Source organism: Pan troglodytes, chromosome 1, assembly GCF_028858775.2.
Source record: "Pan troglodytes isolate AG18354 chromosome 1, NHGRI_mPanTro3-v2.0_pri, whole genome shotgun sequence".
NCBI lineage: Eukaryota > Metazoa > Chordata > Mammalia > Primates > Hominidae > Pan > Pan troglodytes.
The window spans coordinates 70,191,277-70,218,794 of NC_072398.2; the positions used below are offsets into that span (position 1 = coordinate 70,191,277).

Genomic DNA, 27,518 nt, shown 5'->3' on the forward strand with positions numbered 1-27,518 from the left:
TCCTAGAATTTACAGCAAAGACAAAGTCAAGAAGAGCTAAGGTAATTCTGAAGAACATACAATTAGCTCACCAGATACCAACTTATACAGCTATATAGTAATGAAGACAATATGGTATTGGTTGGGACAAACAACTGTTGAAACAGGAAAGGGGATCTAGAAAATTCTGCATATATGGGAAACTGATGTATGACAAAGGTGGTACTATATGAGGTAATGACAGGTTGGCCCCAACAAATAAGTGTCATTCTTCTCTTTTGGTTCAAGTAAAGGGACAGTGAGAATTTTCAAAGGGCACTATGGAGGTGAGAAAACTGCTGAAAACTGAATTATAATTTGCCAAAATATTGGGCTTTTCCTGGCTGGGGGTTCCTAAACCATGCAGAGGCTAAGCTAACGTGGAATTCTCAAGCATAACCAACACCCAGACAATAGCCTACAGGAGACTCCACACAGGTATTTCTATACTTCTTCCAATTTAAAGCTCCATGGTCTGGAATATGGATTGTTTTCAGAAATGGTAAAAAGAAAAAAATGTTATGTATTAGCAAAGAGAGCCTCTTTGGGGACTGTTCCTATCGTATCACATACTCAGAGTGGGAGATGTAGTTGCAAATGTTATGCCCTTACTCTCTATTCCCCACAACCCCATTTGTCCACATGCGAGGTGGCACATTCTTGTCTTGGGCTAGAGAAGAGTGACTAAAGGTTTTTCAGAGCTTTCCCTGCACCAACAATAGCCTTGTTGACTACCTTAGAAAGGGGAAAAAAATCAACTTAAAGTTTATTTGCACCTTAAAAGTTCATGATAAAAATGCAAATACAGTAACAGAAACATCCTCACACAATCTATAATTTTAAGTAATTTATTTCAATAGAAATATTTCAGAAAACTGTACTTAAATTCATTTTAAGTTAGCTTATGCAGACACACTGAAGATCGCACACTCACATTTGCATATTAAAAAGAAACAAAAAGTGAGAGAGGAACCAAGCTGCACATCACTCAAGGAGGTCATAGTGCAATCGAGTGCTTCATCATTAGAGTACCTCAAGTTAATTGGGATAAAGAATAAAAATGGCTTGTGTTTTCAGATATATTATCATCACTGGGTACCTGTCCTTACAGATGTTTGATCTCCTTCAGATTATGTTGTGAACCAGTTCCCCACCCCCTCCCCACACACATGTTCTTTAGTAGGATGTAAAACAATGAATTTGTCAATAATCAAGGTACAGAAACTCTTGAGAGTCTGACTTATTATCAGCTATTTTACCATACCTATTAAGTCAGTAATTATTGGACTATATATGTGAGTAGTTCTAGTAGGTCATATCTTCAGGGCAAACAATATTTGTTATCTGGTATCTAAAGCACAGCTATTATTTATGAAGTTTCTGCTTTTCTATTAAGAAAAAAAAGAGCCCAATCCCAAAACACTGTAATTATGTATTCTTTTAATCCCATAATCACTTCTGTAGTACAAATGGCCAGGGTCAAAATTTAAATTTTGCTAACACTCCTCAAGGACCAGTTAACTCTCTCATTTGGCTTGAATGACTACTTGCCTACTCTGGAACATACTAGCCATTTAAAAAAATGTGAAAAGAACATCTTGATTCAGGTTAACATCCAGTAGCTCCAGGTCTTCCAATAATCTGAGAGAAGCAAAATACTTCCAACTTTGCTTTCAGTGAAAAAACTAGCTTAGTCTCTTAACTTTCCTTTAACTTATATATTAGAGATATTTTTACTTTCTTGTATATTTTCAAGAAAATAATAACTGGCAGGTTAAGTGACTACTTGTTTGAGTGTTACTTAAATGTAAAAATAAATGGAAATAAATCTCATTTCTGGCCAAAGGGATTTTCATTACAAGATTTCAGTACATTTAACAAAACTCAAATATTTCTGGTTGTATCTTATTCTTTTAGGGCTTTTCCAAAAGGCCTTACAATTAAATGTATGCTTAAAACATCAACAACAAAATAAAAATGAACTTGGCTGAAGAGTGCTCTTCAAATTTGTTTTTAAGAGTGCTTATCTAAAGGTTGACTGGGGTGGGTTTATTTTTAATCTCCTACTCTAAAAGGATAGAAGCAGGGTAGGAGCTTGTTTAAAAAGACTCAAAAACCAAGGAAGACCGCAACAATCACCTACAGAGGTTTCTGTAAAGACTTTGTTAGACTTGGGGTGAGAAAGATTAAGCTGGTGGAGAGAGGGATAGCACACACTCCTGAAATAAGAGGAGCAAGAGGGCACATGATTATTGTCATACTTGATGCCCTAAAATTGCTCTTCAAATAATAAGGCACTGACCAAATTTTCTCCCCACTATAACCTGAAACATAGGTGTAATCAAATTGCTTTCAATAAGCAAAAGAGTTTTTATGCCTGGATCTCTTTCATTAGAACCCTCCAAATAGGGAAAAATATGTCACTTTAGACACAAGCCATTTTTAGGGGAGCAAAATCAAAGGTACTTAAATCATTTTGAGAAGGTTCACATGGAAAGTAATTCATCATCAATGTGATTAAATAGCAATATTTGTATCTCAAAGCTTAGAAAAAACAGAATACCACTTTGGCTGTAAAATCATATATTTACTATGTTTGAAAGAAATAATACAAAAAAGAGAGGAAAATAAAAGCAAACCCTAAAAGGTCACTAAAGAAGTCATACCAACCTCATCACTTGCTTTGTATCATCTATTCATGCAACAGCAGTACTATTATTCCACCTGGACACAGTTAAACTCATCTTCCTTTTCAAAAAGGGATCCAATTATTTCAAAAACCTTTGAAGCAGAGGATTTGCTTTATTAAAGATTATCTTCTGTTAGGCAACACTGGCACCCCTTGTTTGCAGAAGATGATTACGTGGTGGTTTAAACACTGGTTGTAAAGGAATGTGCCTCAAAAAAACAGGAAGGAAATCAATACCAGATCTATTCATTTAAAAAGCCAATGGATGGAACCTATTACTATTGATTTTCAATTAGTATGATGCCCTATAGTTTTGTTTTCAGTAGTAAAGGTATACAGTTTACGATTTAACCTTATAAAGAAATAAAAGACTTATGCTCAAGTCATTTGGCCAAAAGATCAACAGGCTGCTCTTTGAGGGCCCCAGGTTTAAGCTAATAAGGAACGCTAGAGTCTGTAAACATGTTTTCCATTCTTTTTTCCTCCTGTACCAATAGTGCTTCCTAGGCTCCTCATAAATCTTCTAGAAGAGGAATAAAGCCACTTATACAAACTTTGCAGTTATAAACACCCTGACTTTTGATATACAGAAAGAACCAATACCAACACAGTCCACACAGAAGGTAGTGCAATAGTTACATGGCATTTTCCACACAGAAAAAAATATTTGAAATTGAAGCACATGCCTAGGGAGAAAAAAATACTGAAACTCAAATTGTTTGGATCCCTTTTTGTAATGTTTGCCCAAATAATATTTACATAGTTAAGAAAACAAAATAGGAAGGTGTGTTTGATCAGTTCTTGTTCAGTTCTTACTGTCTGGAGGTAAAAATCATATTCTGAAAAACAAGCAGAGCCTGAACAGAGCGGGCATGAGGCCAAAAACAGTGCTCTGGAAGGTCATTCTGTAGTTATTTTCAACAGGCTATATAACATGCCAATCATTATGTTTATCATAAACAGGCTTAAATTTAAATTATAACTGAATTTCTAATGAGTTCTTCTTGGCTAAGGGTGAAACAAATGACCTTAATGCTGATGAACATTTTGAGTTTTTGAGTCACTTATTTACAATTGAGGGCAGGCTTAATAAGAAGATTCATCTTCCCACGAATGAACTACCTATATATTTAATATATTTTGGTAACATATTTTCTTTGAATTATTATCAGGTATTATTTGGTAAATTATAGATAAAAAATTCACCTACACTATTTTAAGTCACTTTTGTTTTCAATTTGCTTCAAATGCTAAAATAATCTTAAAAAGCAATGACTAATTTTCTGAATGAATAAATTTTAAAGACAGAAAAACAACGACTTCTGTGCTGTTAAGAAATTTAGTCAGTCAGAGGCCACAAGTCTATCTATAAACTATTAACCAAATTTGAACACTATCTTACTCTATGCAAACATCCATTAATGTTTAGAGCCGAAAGTATCAAAAACATCTTCCAGCTTAGCTCTCTCCCTTTGCCAAAACTATGTGATGTCAGGCTCTGACTTCCAACTGCATATTTCCACAGATATGGTTAACCTACAACATTTCTACGTTAGCTTATTACGACAAACAAATGAAATTAAAAAAATCCACAGGGTTCTCATTCACAATACTTTTTAAAAAAGCACATACACTGTTAAAAACGCTATTTCTGAAGAGAAATAAACAAATTAAGAAATTTTAAAAAATGCAAAACAAAAGTAAGATGTGCAAGGTCTACGTAGTAATACTGCTGGCTATGTCTTTCTATTACCCAACATGGGTTAAGCTTAGAGCATTAATTGAAAAATCATTCAGGACAGGAAACTTTTGTCCTCTCCAGCCTGTGTCACTAAACCCCAGAAATAATGGTATTTCTGTTATATAAGAAGCATATTTGAACTCTTAACATCTTTTCCAAACAGAAAACTAAATTAAAAAACTTAACACTCAAAAAAAGCTCTTCTCTTTTCCTTTGGATGGATTTTAAGCTAATTATTGTATAAGCAATATTTTCTATTGAAGTTTCATGGACTCAAGGGCAAAATACTTATAATAAAAAAGTATAAAATTCTCTAAGAATACGAATGTGAGAAATTTTATGTGAGGCCCAAAGTAACAGAAGTCTATTAGTAGATATCAGTCACAAAGCATTACCTTACTCTAGGCCACTGCTAAAATTCATTATGTCTCAAGAGTTTATAACATTCGACATATAGCCTTTGTTTGAGTGTCATTTTTCATTAAAATTCTAAGGCATCTTACCTTCAAACTTTTTTTTTAATAATTCAACATTTACTTTAGAAATTAAATGCATCATTGCATAGAAGAGTTCTCATAAAACTGCTTGGTCAACTACTGACAAAATACGGTTTCATGTCAGAGACCGACAGTAAATTTTCAGAAAAATGTTTTGGTATGTTTATGGTAAATCATACAAGAAGTATAAAGTTTAGATACTTAAAATTTCCAGAATCTGATATTTTCACCTTTATCCCTCTTAAAATTATTTTGTATGTCTTATAACAAAATATATACATACATCTCTATGTGTTACCTTTTAAACAAATATGATCCTGAATCTCATATTGAAGAAAAAGAGAGAAAATGAATAATAAAAAAATAACTCTGGCATTATGCACATCAAACACTGTAAAAGAAAATATCCTGACAAAATATCAGTCTGTCTTGATGATAAAAACCACCTGTGACTGGGAGAAGGGAAAACCCAATTAACTTGGAAAAAGATCTAATTATTGTAAAATCTCAGAAAAGTTTAGGTTGGGATTATAGCTCTTTACTTAAGCAGATCTGTGGTCCAACAGTGAATTCATATAGAAAGCTAAACTTTAACCCTAGTTAGAAACAACCATGTTTTCTGGAACCTATTTAAAAAAAAAGCGTCTGGCAAATGAACACACAGCCTTTGTACCTCCTGCAGGAAATAATGTTCCCCTTACAGTACTACATTTCAGAAGTTTAGTGTTTAAAAAAATTCTCCCCTCATCCAAAACAAAACAAACACCCCCACCCAATCCCAAACAAACCCAAGAACTCACATGACTAACATTTCTCATTCCTACACTCTTGCTGTGAGAAAGCCAGTGAGGTTGCAGACTACTAGAGGGAGAACAAACCTTGCAGGTGGGCTGCTGGTACAATCCCTGCTAAGTCTCTTCACCTCGGTTCAAAACCAGCTCCTGATGGAATCCACAAGAGTGTTTTTCCTTTTTAAAGCATATCTAAAAAAGGCAATTCCCCCCTCTAAAATTATTACAAAGTTAAAAGAAATGCAAATTAGCTACGATCTATTCCAAGCACAGCACCGCCAGAAGATTCACACACACTATTTGGTGTTTCATGTTGGTTTTCCTTTCATTCTTTTAAGGCAGTGGTTTCCACAGGTCAGTTCTGAGATAAGAAGCATGGTTCATGGCAGTTTGTTTTGCAACTCCAATTTGTTCTCTGGGAATATCTCAATTCATTCCCTGAAATTAGTGCTTTTTTGGTTCAGAACTCCAACGACTGAGACAGAGCCTCTGGGCTCTTCCTGGCACAGGATGGTTTATAGCTGGCGCTCTTTTATCAGGTCCTCATGCTCACGTAGAAGCAACAGTTCACCTCTCTTTTTTTCTCAGGCTTCTACTCAAAAGTCATCAAGTTTGTAGGAACCTAAAAAATATAAGCATTAAAAACTGAGTTTAAAAGTTGTTTTTCAAAGGAGTATTTCTTATCTTTCCTTGTTATTTAGGCAAGCCCAATCTTTCTACTTAAGTATCTTTTAAAAGGAACTTGATATAAGGAGCTTCAATAGTTTATGAATAATTAACATGCTAGAACATTTTTGAGAGAAAATCACCAAAATGAGTTAATACTCTTTCTAGTAAAATGACATCTATACAGGAGAAGGGGTAGAGACAACATCTTTCTTGTCTAACACAGGGGGCTCAGTAGACGTTTACTGAATGAATAAATGAGAGCAAGAGTAAGTATGACTCTGGTAGGGTGAGATTCCAGATACACTTGTTTGCCATTATTTATTTTCTCATTATATATTACAAAAATTCCTAGGTGCACATTTTTAAAATCAGCAAAAATAATTTTATAACAAACATTACTAAGAATTTATTTGTAAAATCATGATTAAAATAAGTACAGAAAAACAAAACTCCTTATTAGAGTTTCACTATGTTAAAACAAATCCTCAAAACCAGTTTTCCAAAATACTGGGAGAGGTATTCATATGTCAGTGGTCTTTTCTGTCCTTAAGACAGTTTAACAGCTCTCACAGTTTAGCAACCTCTCTCTGAAACCTATTATATGCAAAAACATAAATACCTTACAAGTGTCAGCTTCTGAATAAAAAAATTATGTTGGACAATGTAATCATAACTGAATTACAAATCAAATACAACACAAATGCTCAAGTGCTTAAAGTATAAATTTTCAGGTCTGATTATAAGAAACTCATATTTGGCCGGGTGCAGTGGCTCACGCCTGTAATCCCAGCACTTTGGGAGGCTGAGGCAGGCAGATCACCTGAGGTCAGGAGTTTAAGACCAGCCTGGCCAACATTGTGAAACTCCATCTCTACTGAAAATACAAAAATTAGCTGGGCCTGTGGTGGGTGCCTGTAATCCCAGCTACTCAGGAGGCTGAGGCAGGAGAATGGCTTGAACCCGGGAGGCAGAGGTTGCAGTGAGCCAAGATCGCACCATTGCACTGTCCAGGCTGGGCAACAAGAGTGAAACCCTGTCTCAAAAAAAAAAAAAAAGAAACTTGTATTTAAGTAAAGTAAAAGTTTCATTTCTTTTTAAGTTGCCTGAATGTGGTTTAAGATATTTTGCATTTGAGTCAGAGTTTTCTACTAAAACTTTCACAGGTTCTACTTATAAATTTGCCACTATTCTAATTCTTGCAAGTATAGAAACAAATATTTATACACGTCTGGTTGACTTGTTGCACAGAAATACTCACTAATACAGTAAAAGAAATTGAACCTTTAAGCTGGTATATGTATATATTGTCTAGATTCATCTTGGAATCTGAGATTGAAAAAAAAAGAGTCTTAATACCCTAAATTACATTTAAAGAAAATGTATAGCAATGAGGTGAATCCTGAAAGGCTTAGTCTAGACAAAGCCTGATCTGTTTCTTTCATTCTGCCCCAGACACTAACCTGACAAGGCAAAAAATAATTTTCGCTCTATGACATTTCATGTCCTTTATGGAGGTTGCTAAAAATGGTACTAAATACTGCTATTAGTGTTGCATATATATTTGAAACAATAAAAATTATGAGAGAACAAAGCCCACTCCAACAATATTTTAAAAAAATGCCCTCGGGATTGGGACAAGATGGCCAACTAGGCAAAGCCAGGAAGAGCTTCTCCCACCAAGAGAGATCTGAGTATCTAGTAGACCAGCATACTCCAAGCCTATCTTCTGAGAGGATGCACTGAGAGAAAATCACCGATTTTCTGAGAGTGGGTGGAGAGATGATGCAGAACCAGGGTTGAAGAGCGAAGAAGCTAGGAACCCTGCACAGGGTTGTGGAGTGCTGGGACTCATTCATGGCCCTGAACAGCTCCTAAGGAAGGGGTGAGTAAAGTAACTGTGGAATGGCCCACTCTCACCACAAACCGCTGGGATCCTAGTGGCAGGAGATCCCATAGTCCTCCTGGATATTTGAGAAGCCAGGGGGAACTGCCTGGAGAGCTGGCAGAGACAGAACTTAGGTCTACATGGAGCCCAGGGGGTATGGTGTGGGGAAAGCTGCAAAGGAACACGGCCATAGGCGCCCACCCACCAAGGCTCTTCATACTCCTCTAGGTGGCTCTGACCTTTGCTAACTGCCATATTTGGAGAGAGCAGGGCTGTGTTTCCCATGGGACTGGGGTGAGTCTGAGCTGCATGTCCCATTGTCTACTGGCCCCTTCCAAGGTCCCTGTTTGGCCACTCCCATGGGAGCAGGCACACAGTGTAGCTTCCACTATTCTGTTGGAATGCTTTTGCGGGCGACTGTCACCATAGTGCTTTTACCAGTGGCCCCCACCATCCTGCCAGAACACTTTCAACAGTGGCCCCTGAGGAAGTGCTTTTGCCAGTAGCCTGATGGAGAGGTTTTGCCAGCAGCCTGGGAGCACCTTGGTCCACCCAGTGCAGCTGGTGGTCGACCTCAAGAGGCCAGAGGAAAAAGCCAGGGGCCCAGTCCCAGCCCCTTGGGAGTTACAGGACACAGCCCAGGAGTGCCAAGCTGAACCTTGGTTCTCTGAAGACATCCAGAAAGGAAGCCAATTGACTATACCCAACTTATACCACAGTCAAACCCTGAAGGGAAATCAAAAACATAAAAACAAAAAGCACCATCCAAAAGTCAGCAACTTCAAAGGATAAAGGAATATCAGCCCTCACAGATGAGAAAGAACCAATGCAAGAACTCTAGCAACTCTAAAAACCACAGTGTCTTCTTACCTCCAGACAACTACAATAGGTTCCCAGCAATGGTTCTTAACCAGACTGAAATGACAGACTTCGGATTTAGAATCTGAATAGCAAGGAAGCTCAGTGAGATACAGGAGAAAGTGAAACCCAGTTTAAGGAAAACAGTAAAACAATCCAAGAGTTGAAAGATAACACAGCCATTTTAAGAAAGAACCAAACTGAACCTCTGGAATTTAAAAATTCACTCTAGAAATTTCTTTCTTTTTCTTTTCTTTTTTTTTTTTTTGAGATGGGAGTCTTGCTCTGTTGCCCAGGCTGGAGTGCAGTGGCATGATCTTGGCTCATTGCAACCTCCGCCTCCCAGGTTCAAGCGATTCTCCTGCCTCAGCCTACCTAGTGGCTGGGACTACAGGTGTGCACCAACATGCCCGGCTAATTTTTCTATTTTTAGCAGAGACGGGGTTTCACCATGTTGGCCGGGCTGGTCCCGAACTCCTGACCTCAAGTGATCTGCCTGCCTTGGCCTCCCGAAGTGCTGGGATTACAGGTGAGAGCCACCACTCCCAGCCTAGGAATTTCATAATGCAATTGGAAGCATTAACAACAGAATAGACCAAACCAAGGAAAGAATCTCAGAACTCGAAGAGCACTCCTTCAAATTAAGAGAGACAAACATTAAAGAAAAAAATTTTAAAAATGAGCAAAACCTTTGATAAATATGGGATTATGTAAAGAGACTAAACCTATGACTCATTGGTGTTACTGCAAGAAAAGGAGACAGAGTAAGCAACTTGGAAAACATATTTGAGGATACGATCCACAAAAATTATCCCAATCTTGCTACAGAAGTTGATGTGCAAACTCAAGAAATTCAGACTCCCCACAAGATACTATACAAGATGAGCATCCCCAAGACACTTAATCGTCACATTCTCCAAGGTCAATGCAAAAGAAAAAAATCTTAAATGGAGCTTGAGAAAAGGGGCAGTAAAGGGAACCTCATCAGGCTAACAGTGGACCTTTCAGTAGAAGGCTAACAAGCCAGAAGAGGCTGGGGGCCTATTTTTAGCATCCTTAAAGAAAAGAAATTCCAACTAAGAATTTCATGTCCCACCAAACTAAGCTTCATAAGTAAAGGAAACAGAAAATCCTTTCAGACAAGCAAAGACTAAGGAATTCACTATCATCAGACTTGCCTTACAAGAGGTCCTTTAAGGAGTGCTACATGTGGAAATGAAAGAAAAATAACTGCCACCACAAAAACACACTTAAGTGTATAGTCCACTGACACTATAAAGCAACTATACAATGAAGTCTACATAACAAGCAGCTAACAACATGATGACAGGATTAAATCCTCACACATCAATAGTAACCTTGAATGTAAACAGGCAAAAAAGGCAAAGTGATAAGCTGGACAAAGAAGCAAGACCCAACTGTCTGCTGTCTTCAAGAGAACCATCTCACATGTAACAACATACTAGGTGCAAAGTAAAGGTAAGGAGCAAGATTTATCAAGCAAATGGAAAACAAAAAAGAACAAAGGTTGCTAGTCTTATATTAGATACAACAGACTATAACAATGGTCAAAAAGGACAAAGAAGGGCATTACATAATGATAAAGGGTTCAATTCATCCAGAAGACTTAACTATCCTAAAGATACATGCACCCAACATTGGAGCATCTAGATTAAGAAAACAAGTTCTTAGAGACCTACAAAGAGACTTAGATAACTACATAATGGAAGACTTCAACACCCCACTGATAGTGTCAGGCAGATCACTGAGGCAGAAAACTAACAAAAATGTTCTGGACTTAAACTCAACATTTGACAAACTAGATCCAACAGACATCTACAGAATACTTCATTCAACAACACAAGAATATACATTCTTTTCATTGGCACAAGGCACATTCTCTAAGATCAACCACATGCTTGGGCATAAAGCAAGTGCCAACATATTCAAAAAAATTGAAATCATACCAACCATAGCCTCAGACTACAGTACAATAAAACTAGAAATCAATACCAAGAAGGTTTCTCAAAACCACACAATTATATGGAACTTAAACAACTTTCTTCCAAATGACTTTTGGGTAAAGAATGAAATTATGACACAAATCAAAAAATGATTTAAAACTAAGGAAAACAGAGACACAACATATCAGACTCAATACCTATGTCAAGAAGTTAGAAAGAGCTCAAATTAACAACCTAACATCATACCTGGAGGAACTAGAAAAACAAAAGGAAACCAACCCCAAAGCTAGCAGAAAAAAAGAAATAACCAAAATCAGAGCAGAAGTGAATGAAATTGAGATGTGAAAATGCATACAAAAAAGCAATGAACCAAAAGTTGGTTCTTTGAAAGAAAAAACAAGATCGATAGACTGGTAGCTAGATTAACAAATAAAACAAGAGAAAAGATCCAAATAATCACAATCAGAAATTACAAAGGTGACATACAACTGACTCCACAGAAATACAAAAAATCCTCAAAGACTAACACTTATATGCACACAAACTAGAAAACCTAAAAGAAATGGATAAATTCCTGGAAACACAACCTCTGAAGATTGAATGAGGAAGAAACTGAATCCCTAAAAAGACCAATAATGAGTTCCAAAACTGAATCAGTAATAAACAACCTACCAACCCAAAAAAGCCTTGGAATAGGTGGATTTCACAGTTGAATTCTACCATATGTACGAAAAAGAGCTAGTACCAATCCTACTGAAAATATTCCGAAAAATCGAGAAAGAAAAGACTCCTCCCTAACTCATTCCATGAAGCCAACATCATTCTGATTCCAAAAACTAGCAGAGACACAATGAAAGAACAGAACTACAGGTCAATATACCTGATGAACAGACACAAAAATTCTCAACAAAATATTAGCTAACTGAATCCAGCAGCATATCAGAAAGTTAATTCACCACAATCAAGTAGACTTTATTCCTGAGATGCAAGGTTGGTTCACCAGATGCAAATCAATAAATGTGATTCACCACATAAACAAAATTAAAAACAGAAAACCATATGATCATCTCAAAAGATACAAAAAAGGCTTTTGATAAAATTCAACATCCTTTCATGTTAAAAGCCCTCAACAAATTAGGCACTGAAAGAACATATCTCAAAACAGTAAGAGTCATCTATGGCAAACCCACAGCAACATCATTCTAAATGGGCAAAAGTTAGAAGTATTCCCTTACAGAACTGGAACAGGACAAGGATGCCCACTCTAACCACTCCTATTCAACATAATACTTACTGGAGGTCCCAGCCAGAGCAATCAGACACAAGAAAGAAATAAAAGGCATTCAAATAGAAAGAGGAAGTCAAACCATCTCTCTTCAGACTATATGATGTTATGTCTAGAAAACCCCATAGTCTCTGACCCAAAGCCCCTAGATCTGATAAACAACTTCAGCAAAGTCTCAGGATACAAAATCAATGTACAAAAATCAACAGCATTTCTATACACCAATAACACTCAAACTGAGAGCCAAATCAAGAACACAATTCCATTTACAATAGCCACAAAAAGAAAAAAATATCTAGGGATACAGCTAATCAAGGAGGTAAAAGATCTCTACTATGAGAATTACAAGCCGGGCACGGTGGCTCACGCCTGTAATCCCAGCACTTTGGGAGGCGGAGGTGGGTGGATCACGAGGTCAGGAAATCGAGACCATCCTGGCTAACACAGTGAAACCCCGTGTCTACTAAAAATACAAAAAATTAGCTGGGCGTGGTGGCATACGCCTGTACTCCCAGCTACTCGGGAGACTGAGGCAGGAGAATCGCTTGAACCCGGGAGGTGGAGGTTGCAATGAGCCGAGATCGCGCCACTGCACTCCAGCCTGAAGACAGAGCAAGACTCTTGTCTCCAAAAAAAAAAAAAAAAAAAAAAAAAAAAAAATTAAAAAAGAAAAGAGAATTACAAAAATTGCTCAAAGTAATCAGAGATGACACAAACAAATGGAAAAGCATTCCATGCTCATGGATTGGAAGAATCAATACTGTTAAATGTCCATATTGTCCAAACCAACCTACAGATTCAATACTATTCTTATCAAACTACCAATGACATTCTTCAAAGAATTAGAAAAAACCATTCTAAAATTCATATGGAACAACAACAACAACAACAACAACAACAACAGCCCAAAAAGCTAAAGCAATTCTAAGCAAAAAGAACAAAGCTGAAGGCATCACACTACCTGACTTCAAACTATACTACAAGACTACAGTAACCAAAAAATAGCATGGTACTGGTACAAAAACAGATACCAATGGAACAGGAAGAACCAATGGAACAGTATAGAGAGCCCAGAAATAATGCCTCACACCTACTACCATCTGATCTTTGACAAAGCTGACAAAAACAAGCAATGGGGAAAAGGCTCCCTATTCAATATGCTGCTAGGATAACTGGATAGCCATATACAGAAGATTAAAACTGGACCCCTTCCTTACACTGTATACAAAAATCAACTCAAGATGGATTAAAGACTTAAATGCAAAACCTAAAACTATAAAAACCCTGAAAGATAACCTAGGATATACCATTCTGGACACAGGCCCTGGCAAAGACTTCATGATGAAGACTCCAAAAGCAGTTGCAACAAAAACAAAAACTGACAAACAGGACCTAATTAGAGAGCTTCTGCACAGCAAAAGAAACTATCAGCAGAATAAACTAACATTCCTAGAGAATGGGAGAAAATATTTTCAAACTATGTATCTGAAAAAAGTCTAATATCTAGAATCTATAAGAAACTTAAATTTACAGGCAAAAAACAACCCCATTAAAAAGTGGGCAAAGGACATGAACAGACACTTCTCAAGAAAAGAAATACACATGGCCAACAAGCATTTGAAAAACGGCCAATATCACTAATTGCCAGAGAAATGCAAATCAAAACTGCAATGAGATACCATCTCACACCAGTCAGAATGGCTAAGTCAAAATATAACAGATGTTAGCAAGGTTGCAGAGAAAAGGGAATGCTTATACACTTGGTAGGAATGTAAGTTCAGCCACTGTGGAAAGCAGCTTGGAGATTTCTCAAAGATCTTGAAACAGAACTACCACTGAACCCAGCAATCCCATTACTGAGCATATACCCAAAGGAAAATAAATTGTTCTACCAAAAAGACACATGTATGTTCATCCCAGCAGTATACACTATAGTGAAGACATGGAATCAACCTATGTGCCTGTCAACAGTGGATTGGATAAAGAAAATGTGGTACATATATGCTATGGAATACTACACAGTGATTTTTAAAAAACAGTGAAATTATGTCCTTGGCAGCAACATGAATGCAGCTGGAGACCATTAAGTGAATTAATCCAGGAACAGAAAACCAAATACTGCATGTTCTCACTTGTAAGTGGGAGGTAAACACTGAATACACCTAGACACAAAGATGGGAACAATCGACACTGAGCATTACCAGAGTGGGGAGGGTGGGAGAGGGGTGACGGTTGAAAAACCAGTGGGTACTCTGCTCACTAACTGGGTGACAGGATCATTTATACACCAAACCTCAGTGACACACAATATACCCATGTAACAAACCTGCACAAGTACCCTCTGAACCCAAAAGTCAAAAAACAAACAAAAAGAATGGACTTAAAGGATGAAGAAAGTTTGAATCCACCATTTTTTACTTGTGTGATCTGTGTAGGTCATTTTGTATTATGGAGCCTTAGTTTCAATTATCAAGAAAGGGTAATAACTTACATCCTGATATGACAGGGTGAAAAATACTTCTGTAAGCTTTCTAAGCTTATATAGTGCATCATATTCAATATTACCTACTGATAATGCTAACCATAGACTTCTGCATTATCAATATGCTAAGTCAATGATTTTCAAATATATTTAACAAACAACTGGTTCTACAAAAAGTCTATATAAATTTCTATAAATGCGGCTATGTGTTTTATGTCTGCTCTACCAATCTGTGGTTCAACTCTAACTGTGCAACAGGGTTTGGGGAAAACAACACAATGGATTCCTGCTCTTCTGCAGCTGAAAGCCTTTCAATTAGACCATTTTTGTTTCAGTAAAATAAAAGCAAACAAAATTTAAATGGTTTTTGGTTTCACTACCACCACAGAAACCCACATCAAATTGTCAATAGATCAAATAAAGATGAATTTGAATAATTTTTATTAATTTAATATGCCATCTAATTTTTACCCTTTAGAGAACTATACTCTGACTACTATACTAGCTACCTTTCTGTGCTTTGAACTCACCTTAAGCTTGTTCCAGCTTCAGGCTCCCTGCACTTGCTCTTCCCTTACACAGCACTCTGCTCTCCTCTTCTTATAGCTCGTTCCTTCTTGTGGTTCTTGTCAATACCATCTCCTCAGGGAGATCTTTGCTGCCCAACCTTATGTTACCAAAAGTTGTCTGTACTCCCATTGCTCTATATCACATACGTCTATTGTTTTCTTTATATAGTTCTGACTGTTCGAAATTTTGTTACTTGTTTGCATGATTACTGTCTAGCTCCTCACTAAGATGTAGACCTTCATGTCTTATTAACTGTAATCAACAAGAATAAAAACACCACCATTCTCCTAGTTAATTCAGAACTAGTCTGTTTACTTCTCTTGGAACTCTTTTACATATGTTCCCAAATTATGGACTATTCTGAGAATTAGGAGAAATGCTTACCTGTTGTTTGTTACTTTGGCAGGCTGCACTCAAATGCTTAAACCATAACATTGCATTCATTCTATTGCCAGCTTGAAACTTGTACGAATTTCCTAAAATTATCCAAAATAAGGGGGAAATATTAAAAATGTAAGGACAATGACACATAATAATTCTGCCAGATAATAATGAGCAAATTAAACATGACTAGAGTTTTCAGTTTTAGAATTCTATTCAACACCTCCATTTTATTGTATTTCCTATTTTTATTGTATTTCCAATACAATAAAGAGTTCTCGATGCAACACATTTACATGCTATCATATATTCAGAAAGTCACTTTTGCTGCTTATGAATTAGAAGAAATAATTTTGTCTCCTTAAATATTCTTTAGAATGAAATACACCTACATAAAATAACTGTGTGGCATCTCTAGATCTGTGTGGATAAGACTGCAGAATATTGGTTCTGAATACTTACTACTTAGATGATCTAAATATTAGATTTTTTTTTTTTTTGAGATGGAGTCTCGCTCTGTCGCCCAGGCTGGAGTGCAGTGGCACAATCTCAGCTTTATGAGATTCTCGTGTCTCGGCCTCCCAATAAGCTGGGATTACAGGTGTGCACCACCATGCCCAGCTAAGTTTTTTGTATTTTTAGTAGAGACAGGGTTTCACCAAGTTGGCTAGGCTGGTCTCGAACTCCTGACCTCAAGTGATGTGCCTGCCTTGGCTTCCCAAAGTGCTGGGATTGCAGGCATGAGCCCCCACACCTGGCCTAAATATTAGTAGATGTTAATGTTAAGTTTTAACATGCCAGAATGCTTCAATATGTTTAATACTTAAACACTAGCTATTCAGTATAATTAAGGATTAGTCATATAACATTGATAGACTATGCTTTTAGTCTTTAGTTACAAGATATTTGTCAATATTATTACAGATTTCCGGTTCTGTTGAGGGCTCTTGGGGAAAGTCTAGGAGGCAATTTTCTCTCTTTGAAGAAATTAGATATTCATTTGTGCTGTGTGTATTTTGTAATTTCTATATTGACTTTAATTCAAGACTGACATATAATGAGGATATTTTAAATGGTTATATGTATTAAGGTGAGAAAACAAATTGAGAAAAGAAAGGAACCATGTACTACAGGCTGCTCTAAATTAAGCTTTATTTCCTTTTTTCATTGACCTAAGTTCTTTTTATTTCACAATTTGTGCTGAATTCTATTCTTTCCTTAATAACTGCATTCAATGGCTCAAGAGCCTAACTATATTTAAGCATTATTCAGCTTTTCCTTGAGATTCTAACACTCAAAATAACTTTTTCACTTTCCGAAGTAATTGTTTCTTCACCAAATGTTTAGTCAAGTAACACTGTTACACTTGCTGAACTCAGACACAGACATTAGGTCAATGTGAAAAAAAGCCATATCTACAATTAAGCTGGCCACAGCTACAATTTACATACTCACCCCTCCCCCGCAAAAAACCATTAGTATAGATAGACTTCATAAAATTTTGGCTACCTGAAGTAGTTCTATTAGGCATGCTAAGAGAAACTGAAGAAAACAAAGAATCTGTTAACTAAATCCAATGAAAATGCTCTCGTCTTGAAATGTAATTTCATGAATTATGCCTTTGATATGGGAAGGAGGCTGGGGCTTTGAATTCAAAATTTTGAGTAGGCTTCTATACACCAACAATGACCAAACAGAGAATCAAATCAAGAATTCAACGCCTTTTATAATAGCTGCAAAACAAAACAAAACAAAACAAAAAAACCACTTAGGAATATACCTAACAAAGGAGTCGAAAGAGCTCTACAAGGAAACTACAAAACACTGCTGAAAAAAATCACTGATGACACAAATAAATGGAAACACATCCCATGCTCATGGATGGGTAGAATCAATATTGGGAAAATGACTATACTGCCAAAAGCAAAATCTACAAATTCAATGCAATCGCCATCAAAATACCAATATCATTCTTCACAAAATTAGAAAAAACAATTCTAAAATTCACACACAATCAAAAAAGAGCCCACCACAGCCAAAGCAAGACTAAGTGAAAAGAACAAATCTGGAGGCATCACACTACCTGATTTCAAACTATACCGTAAGGCCACAGTCACCAAAACAGCATGGTACTGGTATGAAAATAGGCACATAGACCAATGGAATAGAATAGAGAACTCTGAAGTAAACCCAAATACTTACAGCCAACTGATCTTTAACAAAGCAAACAAAAACATAAAGTGGGGAAAGGACACCCTTTTTAACTAACGGTGCTGGGATAATTGGCTAGCCGCATGTAGGAGAATGAAACTGGATCCTCATCTCTCACCTTATACAAAAATCAACTCAAGATGAATTAAGGACTTAAATCTAAGACCTGAAACTATAAAAATTCTAGAAGACAACATTGGAAAACTCTTCTAGACATTGGCTTAGGCAAGGATTTCATGACCAAAAACCCAAAAGCAAATGCAATAAAAACAAAGATAAATAGTTGGGACCTAATTAAACTAAAGAGCGTTTGCACAGCAAAAGCAACAGTCAGCAGAGTAAACAGACAACCCACAGAGTGGGAGAAAATCTTCACAATCTATACATCTGACAAAGGACTAACATCTAGAATCTACAATGAACTCAAAACGAATCAGTAAGAAAAAAACCAATCCCATTGAAAAGTGGGCTAAGGATATGAATAGACAATTCTCAAAAGAAGATACACAAATGGCCAACAAACAAATGAAAAAATGCTCCATATCACTAATGATCAGGGAAATGCAAATCAAAACTACAATGAGATACTACCTTACTCCTGCAAGAATGGCCATAATAAAAAAAATAAAAAAACAGTAGATGTTGGCATGGATGTGGTAAACATGCAACACTTCTACACTGCTGGTGGGAATGTAAACTAGTACAGCCACTATGGAATACAGTGTGGAGATTCCCTGAGGAACTAAAAGTAGAACTACCATTTGATCCAGCAATCCCACTACTGGGTATCTACCCAGAGGAAAAGAAGTCATTATATGAAAAAGATACTTGCATGCGCATGTTCACAGCAGCACGATTCACAATTGCAAAATCGTGGAACCAACCCAAATGCCCATCAATCAACGAGTGGATAAAGAAACTGTGGTATATATATGTGATAGAATACTACACAGCCATAAAAAGGAATGAATTAACAGCATTTGCAGTGACCTGGATAAGATTATAGAGACTATTATTCTAAGTGAAGTAGCTGAGGAATGGAAAACCAAACATCATATGTTCTCACTGATACGTGGGAGCTAAGCTATGAGGATGCAAAAGCATAAGAATGATACAATGGACTTTGGGGACTTGGGGAGAAAAGTGAGAAGGGGGATGAGGGTAAAAAGACTACAAACAGAGTGCAGTGTATGCTGCTCGGGTGATGGGTGCACCAAAATCTCACAAATCACCACTAAACAACTTACTCATGTAACCAGATACCACCTGTACCCCAATAACTTATGGGAAAAAAATGTTGAGTAGGGTGTATTTATTCTGTAAATCAATCTACTTAATCTAAAAAGAAGACATTTTGGTATTATTTTTTCCTGCCTCCAACATATTTGCTTACTTGTTTACTTAAAACACTGAAACATCATAAAAGTGGGATATCTGTTGATACAAAATAGTATCTGAATAAACAGAGGTCAAAATATAGTTGTGAAGTCAATAAAAGGTAACATAGTATTCCAGTTGTGAACTGCTGAAAGTATCTTTCTGGTACTTGTCAACAGCTAGCAGTTGTTATGATGGAAGAAAAGCAACCACTTGGGGATATTTTCTGATGAGCCTTGAGGTATCCACTATAGTCACAGGTAGAGTAAGAACATATGATGTGATTATACATGGCCCATCCTCCAATTTCTCATATCTACTTTATAAACTCCAATGGTCAATAGCCAGTTATTTTATTCATAATTGTCTCTCTATATACTGTATGTAAAATATTATAATTAACTTGGAAAGTGATCTGAGCCAAATATATTCAGAAAGTCACTGTTTTGCTGCTTATGGATTTAAAGAAATAATTTTGTTCTTAAATATTCTTTAGAATAAAATACATCTAAATAAATACAATAATTGTGTGGCATCTCTAGATCTGTGTGGATAAGACTGCAGAATACTGGTTCTGAATAATTTAATTAAAAGTGATAGAATAAATATTTAAAGGAAAACTCTGCCACTTTCAGAACTTAAGAATAACAATCCATTTCAAGGTATTGATGAAGGAAGCAGTATGGCCTATATGGCAAGTCTCTAAAAATTTGAAGTAACAATGGGGTATATATTCTCAAATTCCCTCCCTCCTTTCCTAGTTAGGTCTCTAGGGATTAGCTGGGCTTTTAATTTTCAAGCATATATGCCCATGGAGCAAAGAAAATAAGCTCCACAAATATTATTAAAATACATAATGGGACAGAAGTATTTCCCAATAGATAAAACTACACAAATACTTTCTCTCTTGAGTATTCCAGTGAAACTAGGTTTTGGCTCATCAAGTTCTTCATGTATGCATAAAACATTATATATATGACAAGTATACACACACACATACATACATACATATACACAAACACATACATATACGCAGTATCGTAAGCCCCAGTTATTCTAACAATTCACCTTTCTCAGAGTCAGTCAGCAGGAAGAGATCAGGATGTTCAGGGTCATCAGCCATCATCACCATCCATCCTACCACAGATACGTTCTTATTGGATGTTGATTTGAACTGAGAGAAAAAAAGATAATTAGTGGAAACAGAAAATTTATGGTTTATTCTAGCAAAACTTCAGTGTTAGGGAGTGTATTTTCAGTTTCTCCTAATGAAAGATGAGATTTGTGACTTCATGCTGGTCTCAGCCAGCCTGGGGCCTTTTACTGCTGAATTTCATCCTAGGCATGCCTTCTTCAGATAATCTCCTACTTTCCAGACCTTCCCAGCTTCAACTCTGCATCAAAACCTAACTGATCTATTCCCTATTCCCAGAGAGCATGTTTGTGAATATGATACATTAATCTGTTGTTTTTTTTCTGAATTACTGTACTACTCCTTATAGGAAGGACATTTGCATTTTAGTAGCTATGCTGTCTTAAATCTGATGATGTAATAAATCAGCAGTGCTATCAGAGAGTTCTTTTTTTTTTTTGAGACAGTCTCACTCTGTTGCCCAGTCTGTGGTGCAGTGGTGTGATCTCAGCTCCCTGCAACCAGATAATTCTTAATGACAATATTCTTACTTGTATTTTTCAAAAAAGAAGGGTATTCTTAGCATGTCTATTACTTTTGTAGTTAACCATTCTTTTATTATTATTTTAGCTACAACTTCTTTTCTTAATTCTGAGAAAGGGCAGTTATAAAAGAAGAACAGGTTGGCTTAAGCTAGTGCTTAAGACTATATGTGAAGCCATTCAGGTATTGTTTAAAAATGAAACAGTGCATTGTATAAGGACGTGTACATGGTAAAACACTAAAGAAAAACAAGGCGACAATTAACAAGAAATTCAGGACAGCAAGAAGCTGTGGATATGGTTAACAGGAAAGAAGTGGATGCCTCTGGGAAGGCTTTGACGGTTCTAGTAACATTCTGTTCCTCACACTGGGTGGAGAGTATACAGGTGTTCATTTTATTTATTATGCTTTAAAATGTACATGTACACTACCTATCTTCTTTTGTATGTATGATATGCTTCACGATTAAAGGATGGGAAAAAGAATGAACATGGCACATTTATAACAACATGAAATTGAAATATGAAAGCTAAAGAAATCAGTAAGTTTTACTACTGCGAAGAATGAAATTGGCCCTACCACAGGACTGCTGATTTGACAGCTCATAATGTACTTCGACATGAATACTATGATCTTCTAATACTCTTTTCTTAAGCCTAAAAACTTCCACCTCAATTCCCTTTTTCAAAAAGTAAAAAGTAACTCAAGCAACATAAACTGCTTCAGAAACAGGGATGAAACTAGAGTGCAAATGCCCTTTAACCACCAGCGAATCCCATCACATTCCCCAGATATAATCATCACTTGAGGTGACAACCTCCAGACCTTATTCTATGCATTTATTATATCAGAGGTTTGTGTCATTGCTGCTGTTGGTTTTTACATATTAATGGGGGATATATTTACACTCTGACTTGTGTTTTTCATCTATCAGTAACCATTTCCTTATTGATAAGTATTTTGGGTATTTCCAGATTTCTGTTGTCATAAATATTATAGAAATATTCTTCTACAGATAATCTTTGTGCACTTGTTCAAAAATTTCAGTAGGACAGATTCTCAGATGAGGAATTTCTGGTTATTACCAAGCTAAATACTGACTCGGACTGGCCACCACAAAAACAATAACAATTTAGATTTTTACCAGCCATGGATGACAGTCTGTTTCCCCATATCATGACCAATGCTATGTCATCAATCTTTTAAATTTTTGTCTAATGGCAGGAAAGTGTCTCCCTTAATTTGCATTTTTAAATAGTAAGTGAGGTTGATCACTCTACCCACACAAACTGTTCTTCATAGGCAAAAAAATATATACTTTATAGAATACTAAAATAAGGTATACAGACTTCCATATGTCCCACTTCTGGGTTTATTGCCATGAACAGGTATATTTTAATCTATGATTTTTTTTCTCCTCCAGCTTTTTATTTTGAAAAAATTCAAACTGTACAGAAGTTGAGAATGCCACAATGATTAGCCATATATCCTTAATCTACATTTTTGTGTTTGTTTGATCTTTCTGAACATTCAAATGCAAATTGCAGACATCATAACATTGAACCCTAAATATTTCAACATGTATCTTTTAATAACAAGAATATATTCCTATACAATCACAACGTAATTGTCATTTCTAAGAAATTGAAGAGACAACCACATAAAGTCCATGTTACATTTTCTTAAGTTGTTCCAATAATAACCTTTATAGCTTTTTAAATTTTTTCCCCAATATAACTCCAGGATTCAACTAAAAAACATACATTGCATTTAGTTGTCAAGTCTCCTTTAATCTAGAACAGTCCTCCTGTCCCCCTGCCCTTACTCCACCTGCCAAATTTTGGTCTTTTTAAGAATCTAGGCCAGCTGTCTCATAGAATGACCCACAATTTGGATTTGATTATTTCCTCATAAGATTCAGGTTAAATATTTTGGCAAAAAAAACAAAACAAACCAAAACCAAAACCAAAACCAAAACCAAAACACAACAATACAGGTGGTGCTATGTTTAAATGCTGATTTTAATCCTTTATCGGTTGCTTACATATAGCAGATATTTTCCTCCAATTTATTTGTATTCTAACTTTATTTGAAAACGATTAAAATTTTTTTCTTCCATTTAGTTCTGTGCCATATCTTTTCTATCTCAAAATTAATACCAAATATAGACCTGTCTCTATACCCTCTATCCTGTTCCTCAAATTTATTCTTTAATTCTATTTTAATTTAATTAGAAAAGATGAGAAATGCGGTCAATTTCCTTGGTACTCAATAAGATTTTCTCACAACTCGCTATGCTTTAATTTCCAAACATTTTGCATACATTACCTATCAGAAACCTCATATAATTAAAAATCCAAAGTATAACATACTAGTAACTTTATGCACAAGCAACAATGCAAAGCACAAAACAATATTTAACATATCCATTAGATGACAAATTCAGTTATAACTTCTCTAATTTGGACTTTTTCTAATTGAAACTAAGAAAAAACAAAAAACAAAAAAACCATTTTATTTTGAATAATGACTTTTCTACAATAGTCAGCTAAGTGAAATCTATCCAGCAAGTATCTCAATGTGGCTATGTGAAAAGTTACTTTCTATATGAAGCTAAGGATTTAATTGAACTGAATGAATCCAACCTTTTTCTCACTTTGAGAACAGCAGTACTAACTCTACAAATTGTTCTAGCAAAACTAATCTGTGTAAATGTTGTAGGGTATATAGGCATTATTGTCAATTTGACCAGAATACAAAAAATAAATATTCACCGAAGAAATCTCCATGATCCTTCACTCAAGTCCTTTATCTCAATGCAAGAGCTATCTTAACAATTATATAATAATAGTGAGCAAAAAAGCTAGTGCTTAAGAATATATATGATCCCACTGAGGTACAGTCAAAAAATGAAACCATGGATTAATTAGGGAAACATATATGCTAACACTATGAAGAAAAGCAAGACAATGAGTCATGATGATCAGGAGGGTGGCAGGTGGTGGGTATGGCTGATAAAGAAAGGCAATGCTATCTTATGGTACTTCCCACATTCATTTAAACCAAAAATGTTCTTTTCTATACTTGTGGTTTGATTAAAGGGCTAAAACTGTGAGAATAAAGAAGAGTTTCTCTGAATTACTCTGAATTATACAGTATCATTTGGTTAAGTTTTAAGTAGAAAAAGGACTTAAATTTTTCTTCACTGGCTTACCTTTCCTCAGTAGGATAAACCACGTAATTTTTCTCCCCCAAAACATGTGACTTAGAAATAAAATTCCTCTCAGATTTTATTAATGCAACATAGAAAATCATTCTTCCTTTCAAAGATTCTATCACTGGTATGTAAAAACAAAACAGCATGCAAAAAAGATTTACAGGAAAATTCTACAGGGCGAAAAGAGGCTTCTTTTAAGTAATATGAAGCACAAGAAAGTGACTGCAGTAACTGTTGTAATTGATCATTCCTCTTCATTGTTGGGAAGAATCACTGAACCAGAGATTGAGGTGGAAAGAACTTTAGATGTTGGTCCCACATTTCCACATTTTGCTGATTAGGAAAGGAAACTCCAAGGCAATAGTTTTGAACAATATTGAACAGGAAACTCCAGATTTGAGAAAGCTTTGATGTCAAAATAGATAAGCGTAATGTGCAGTTTTGACATTTGCAATGGAAAAATGGTATTTAAAAAAGAAATAAATGTAAAAACTTTTGGACTAGAAGATAGGAAAAAACAAGGCAAACCCAAAAAACCTTTGTATCCCATTAGGACTGCTTTCTTTATAACCATGAACAGTCTGGGAAACCACGCTAAAAATGTAGAGAACAAATACTTACATGTTTTCTTTCGGTAGCCTTTAGAGATTTGGCAGCATAGTAAAAAAGCTGTGTCCCACACAAAGCTGCCCAATATTTTGTCCAAGATGCTACCTGGATAGGACAAACACAGGAATATACTATTACAATGCTCCTGGCTTCTTAGTTTCTTTACATTCTAAGTGCCAATGATCAAGTCCACTTCACTTCAACCAAAGTCCTAACCTCACAGTTGAGCTGTATCCCTTCTGAAATCTTAATCTCAAATACTCCTGTCACTTCCATCTAACTACCTGTTTGTAGACCCACATACTCAGTCTTTCCTCCAGCTACAAAAGAATAGTTAACCCCGATTCTATCTAAAGGCAAACTCAACTCTCTTTTTATGCCCTAGATTCCAACTCTCTCTCACTTTTTAAAGAAGTTTGCTTTACAGTCCCACCAACAGTGTAAAAGTGTTCCTATTTCTCCACATCCTCTCCAGCACCTGTTGTTTCCTGACTTTTTAATGACTGCCATTCTAACTGGTGTGAGATGGTATCTCATTGTGGTTTTGATTTGCATTTCTCTGATGGCCAGTGATGATGAGCATTTTTTCATGTGTTTTTTGGCTGCATAAATGTCTTCTTTTGAGAAGTGTCTGTTCATGTCCTTTGCCCACTTTTTGATGGGGTTGTTTGCTTTTTACTTGTAAATTTGTTGGTGGGACTGTAAACTAATTCAACCATTGTGGAAGTCAGTGTGGCAATTCCTCAGGGATCTAGAACTGGAAATACCATTTGACCCAACCATCCCATTACTGGGTATATACCCAAAGGACTATAAATCATGCTGCTATAAAGACACATGCACACGTATGTTTATTGCGGCATTATTCACAATAGCAAAGACTTGGAACCAACCCAAATGTCCAACAATGATAGACCGGATTAAGAAAATGTGGCACATATACACCATGGAATACTATGCAGCCATAAAAATGATGAGTTCATGTCCTTTGTAGGGACATGGATGAAATTGGAAATCATCATTCTCAGTAAACTATCGCAAGAACAAAAAACCAAACACCGCATATTCTCACTCATAGGTGGGAATTGAACAATGAGATCACATGGACACAGGAAGGGGAATATCACACTCTGGGGACTGTTGTGGGGTGGGGGGAGGGATAGCATGGGGAGATATACCTAATGCTAGATGACGAGTTAGTGGGTGCAGCGCACCAGCATGGCACATGTATACATATGTAACTAACCTGCACAATGTGCACATGTACCCTAAAACTTAAAGTATAATTAAAAAAAAAAAAGAAAAAGAAAATAAAGAAGTTTGCTTTTGCAATTAACTCCATTGCTTCTCAATCTCTCTCCCTCTACCACCATTATACAAATGAACCTTAATAGTACTCCCACCTTTAAAATCCCTCCTTTGACCCATCTCCTCACTCCCCAGACACCAACCAATTTCTCTTCTCCTTTTCACAGCATAACTTCTTGCAAGCGTGTCTCTAAATCTTGCCTCTACTTCTTCTGTTTTGCCCATTTTCTACTTAACTCATTTCATTTGGCTTTTGGGCCATCAAGGTCACTGATGATTGTAATTTTAGCAAAGCCTCTGTCCTTATCATAGCCAGCCTCTTAATAGCATCTGACCCAGCTGGCCACTCTTTGCTTTTTGAAGTACTGTAACTGCTAGGCTTCTGGGATAACAGTTTCTTAGTTTTCCTTTATACTCTTCTTTGTGGGAGACCTTTAATGCTACAGAGCCCCATCTCCAACCTTGTTTTCTTCTCTAGCTATACTTTCTTCTTAGATAATCTATCATCCAGTTCCATATTTCAAATACTATCTATCTGTATGCTAATGACTCCCAAATCTCTCTCCCTGCCACCTCTCTGCTGACCTCATGATCCATACTTTTTCAACAGCCACAATGACACCTCCACTTGAATGTTTAATAAGCATATCAAACTGAACTTGGCCAAGACTGACCTGCCCCCCATTTCAATAAATGTCCCCAACATACACCCATCTCAGTCCCCAAACCTAGAAGTTATCTTTGTTTTCACTCTTTCTCTCATACATCATGTTTAATTTATCATCAAACAACTCCAGCTTTTGCCTCTTACTTGATCTCCTCCACCTTCCCCAATTTCAATGCGTAAACTACACAAGCCTTCTTGTCTCCTGAACTCTAGATATTCACACAGCTAACTCACCTTCCTCATTCAGATCTCAGCTCAAATGTTTTGCCATGGTGGCATCCCTCCTTGCCCCATCATTCTGTATCCTATGACATTATTTTAAAGGCTTATTCTCTATTTCTCCTCACTGAAATGTAATCCAGGAGGAAGACACTTTGCCTCACCTTGTTCACTGCTCTATTTCTAGCATCCGGCACACAAAAGGTATGGTAATGCTTCAACTGACATGCAATTCTGAGTTCACTAGCCTGCCTAAGAGATTCTTGATTTGTATGTGCCTTTGGCTTACTGTGATATAAACAACAAAATAAGATTACTTATATGAAGCCCCCATATCTTCAAAAGCTTTAAGTGTGAATATATATCAAAGGTTTTATATTTCAAATTTGAGAAAGGGAAAAAAAT

The 27,518-nt window shown here is 36.3% G+C and overlaps 1 protein-coding gene across 9 annotated transcripts in view; it reads right to left on the minus strand.

Annotated features, from left to right (window-relative positions):
• Nucleotides 1-852: 852 nt before the first annotated feature.
• RALGPS2 (Ral GEF with PH domain and SH3 binding motif 2) overlaps nucleotides 853-27,518 on the minus strand; it is a 186,791-nt gene continuing 160,125 nt past the window's right edge. For 6 of the 9 annotated variants that reach the window (XM_001155326.8, XM_001155266.8, XM_054656202.2 and 3 more), the window contains 4 exons: nucleotides 24,932-25,024; nucleotides 20,487-20,592; nucleotides 15,834-15,925; nucleotides 853-6,358 (listed from right to left, as the gene is read on the minus strand). In XM_001155326.8, coding sequence (XP_001155326.1) covers nucleotides 6,329-6,358; nucleotides 15,834-15,925; nucleotides 20,487-20,592; nucleotides 24,932-25,024 — 321 coding nt within the window. In that variant the 3' untranslated portion in view covers nucleotides 853-6,328. Of the gene's footprint in view, nucleotides 6,359-15,833; nucleotides 15,926-20,486; nucleotides 20,593-24,931; nucleotides 25,025-27,518 lie in introns of those variants that run through there. The other 3 variants (XM_009439001.5, XM_054656212.2, XM_009439010.5) reach the window with 3 other exon arrangements.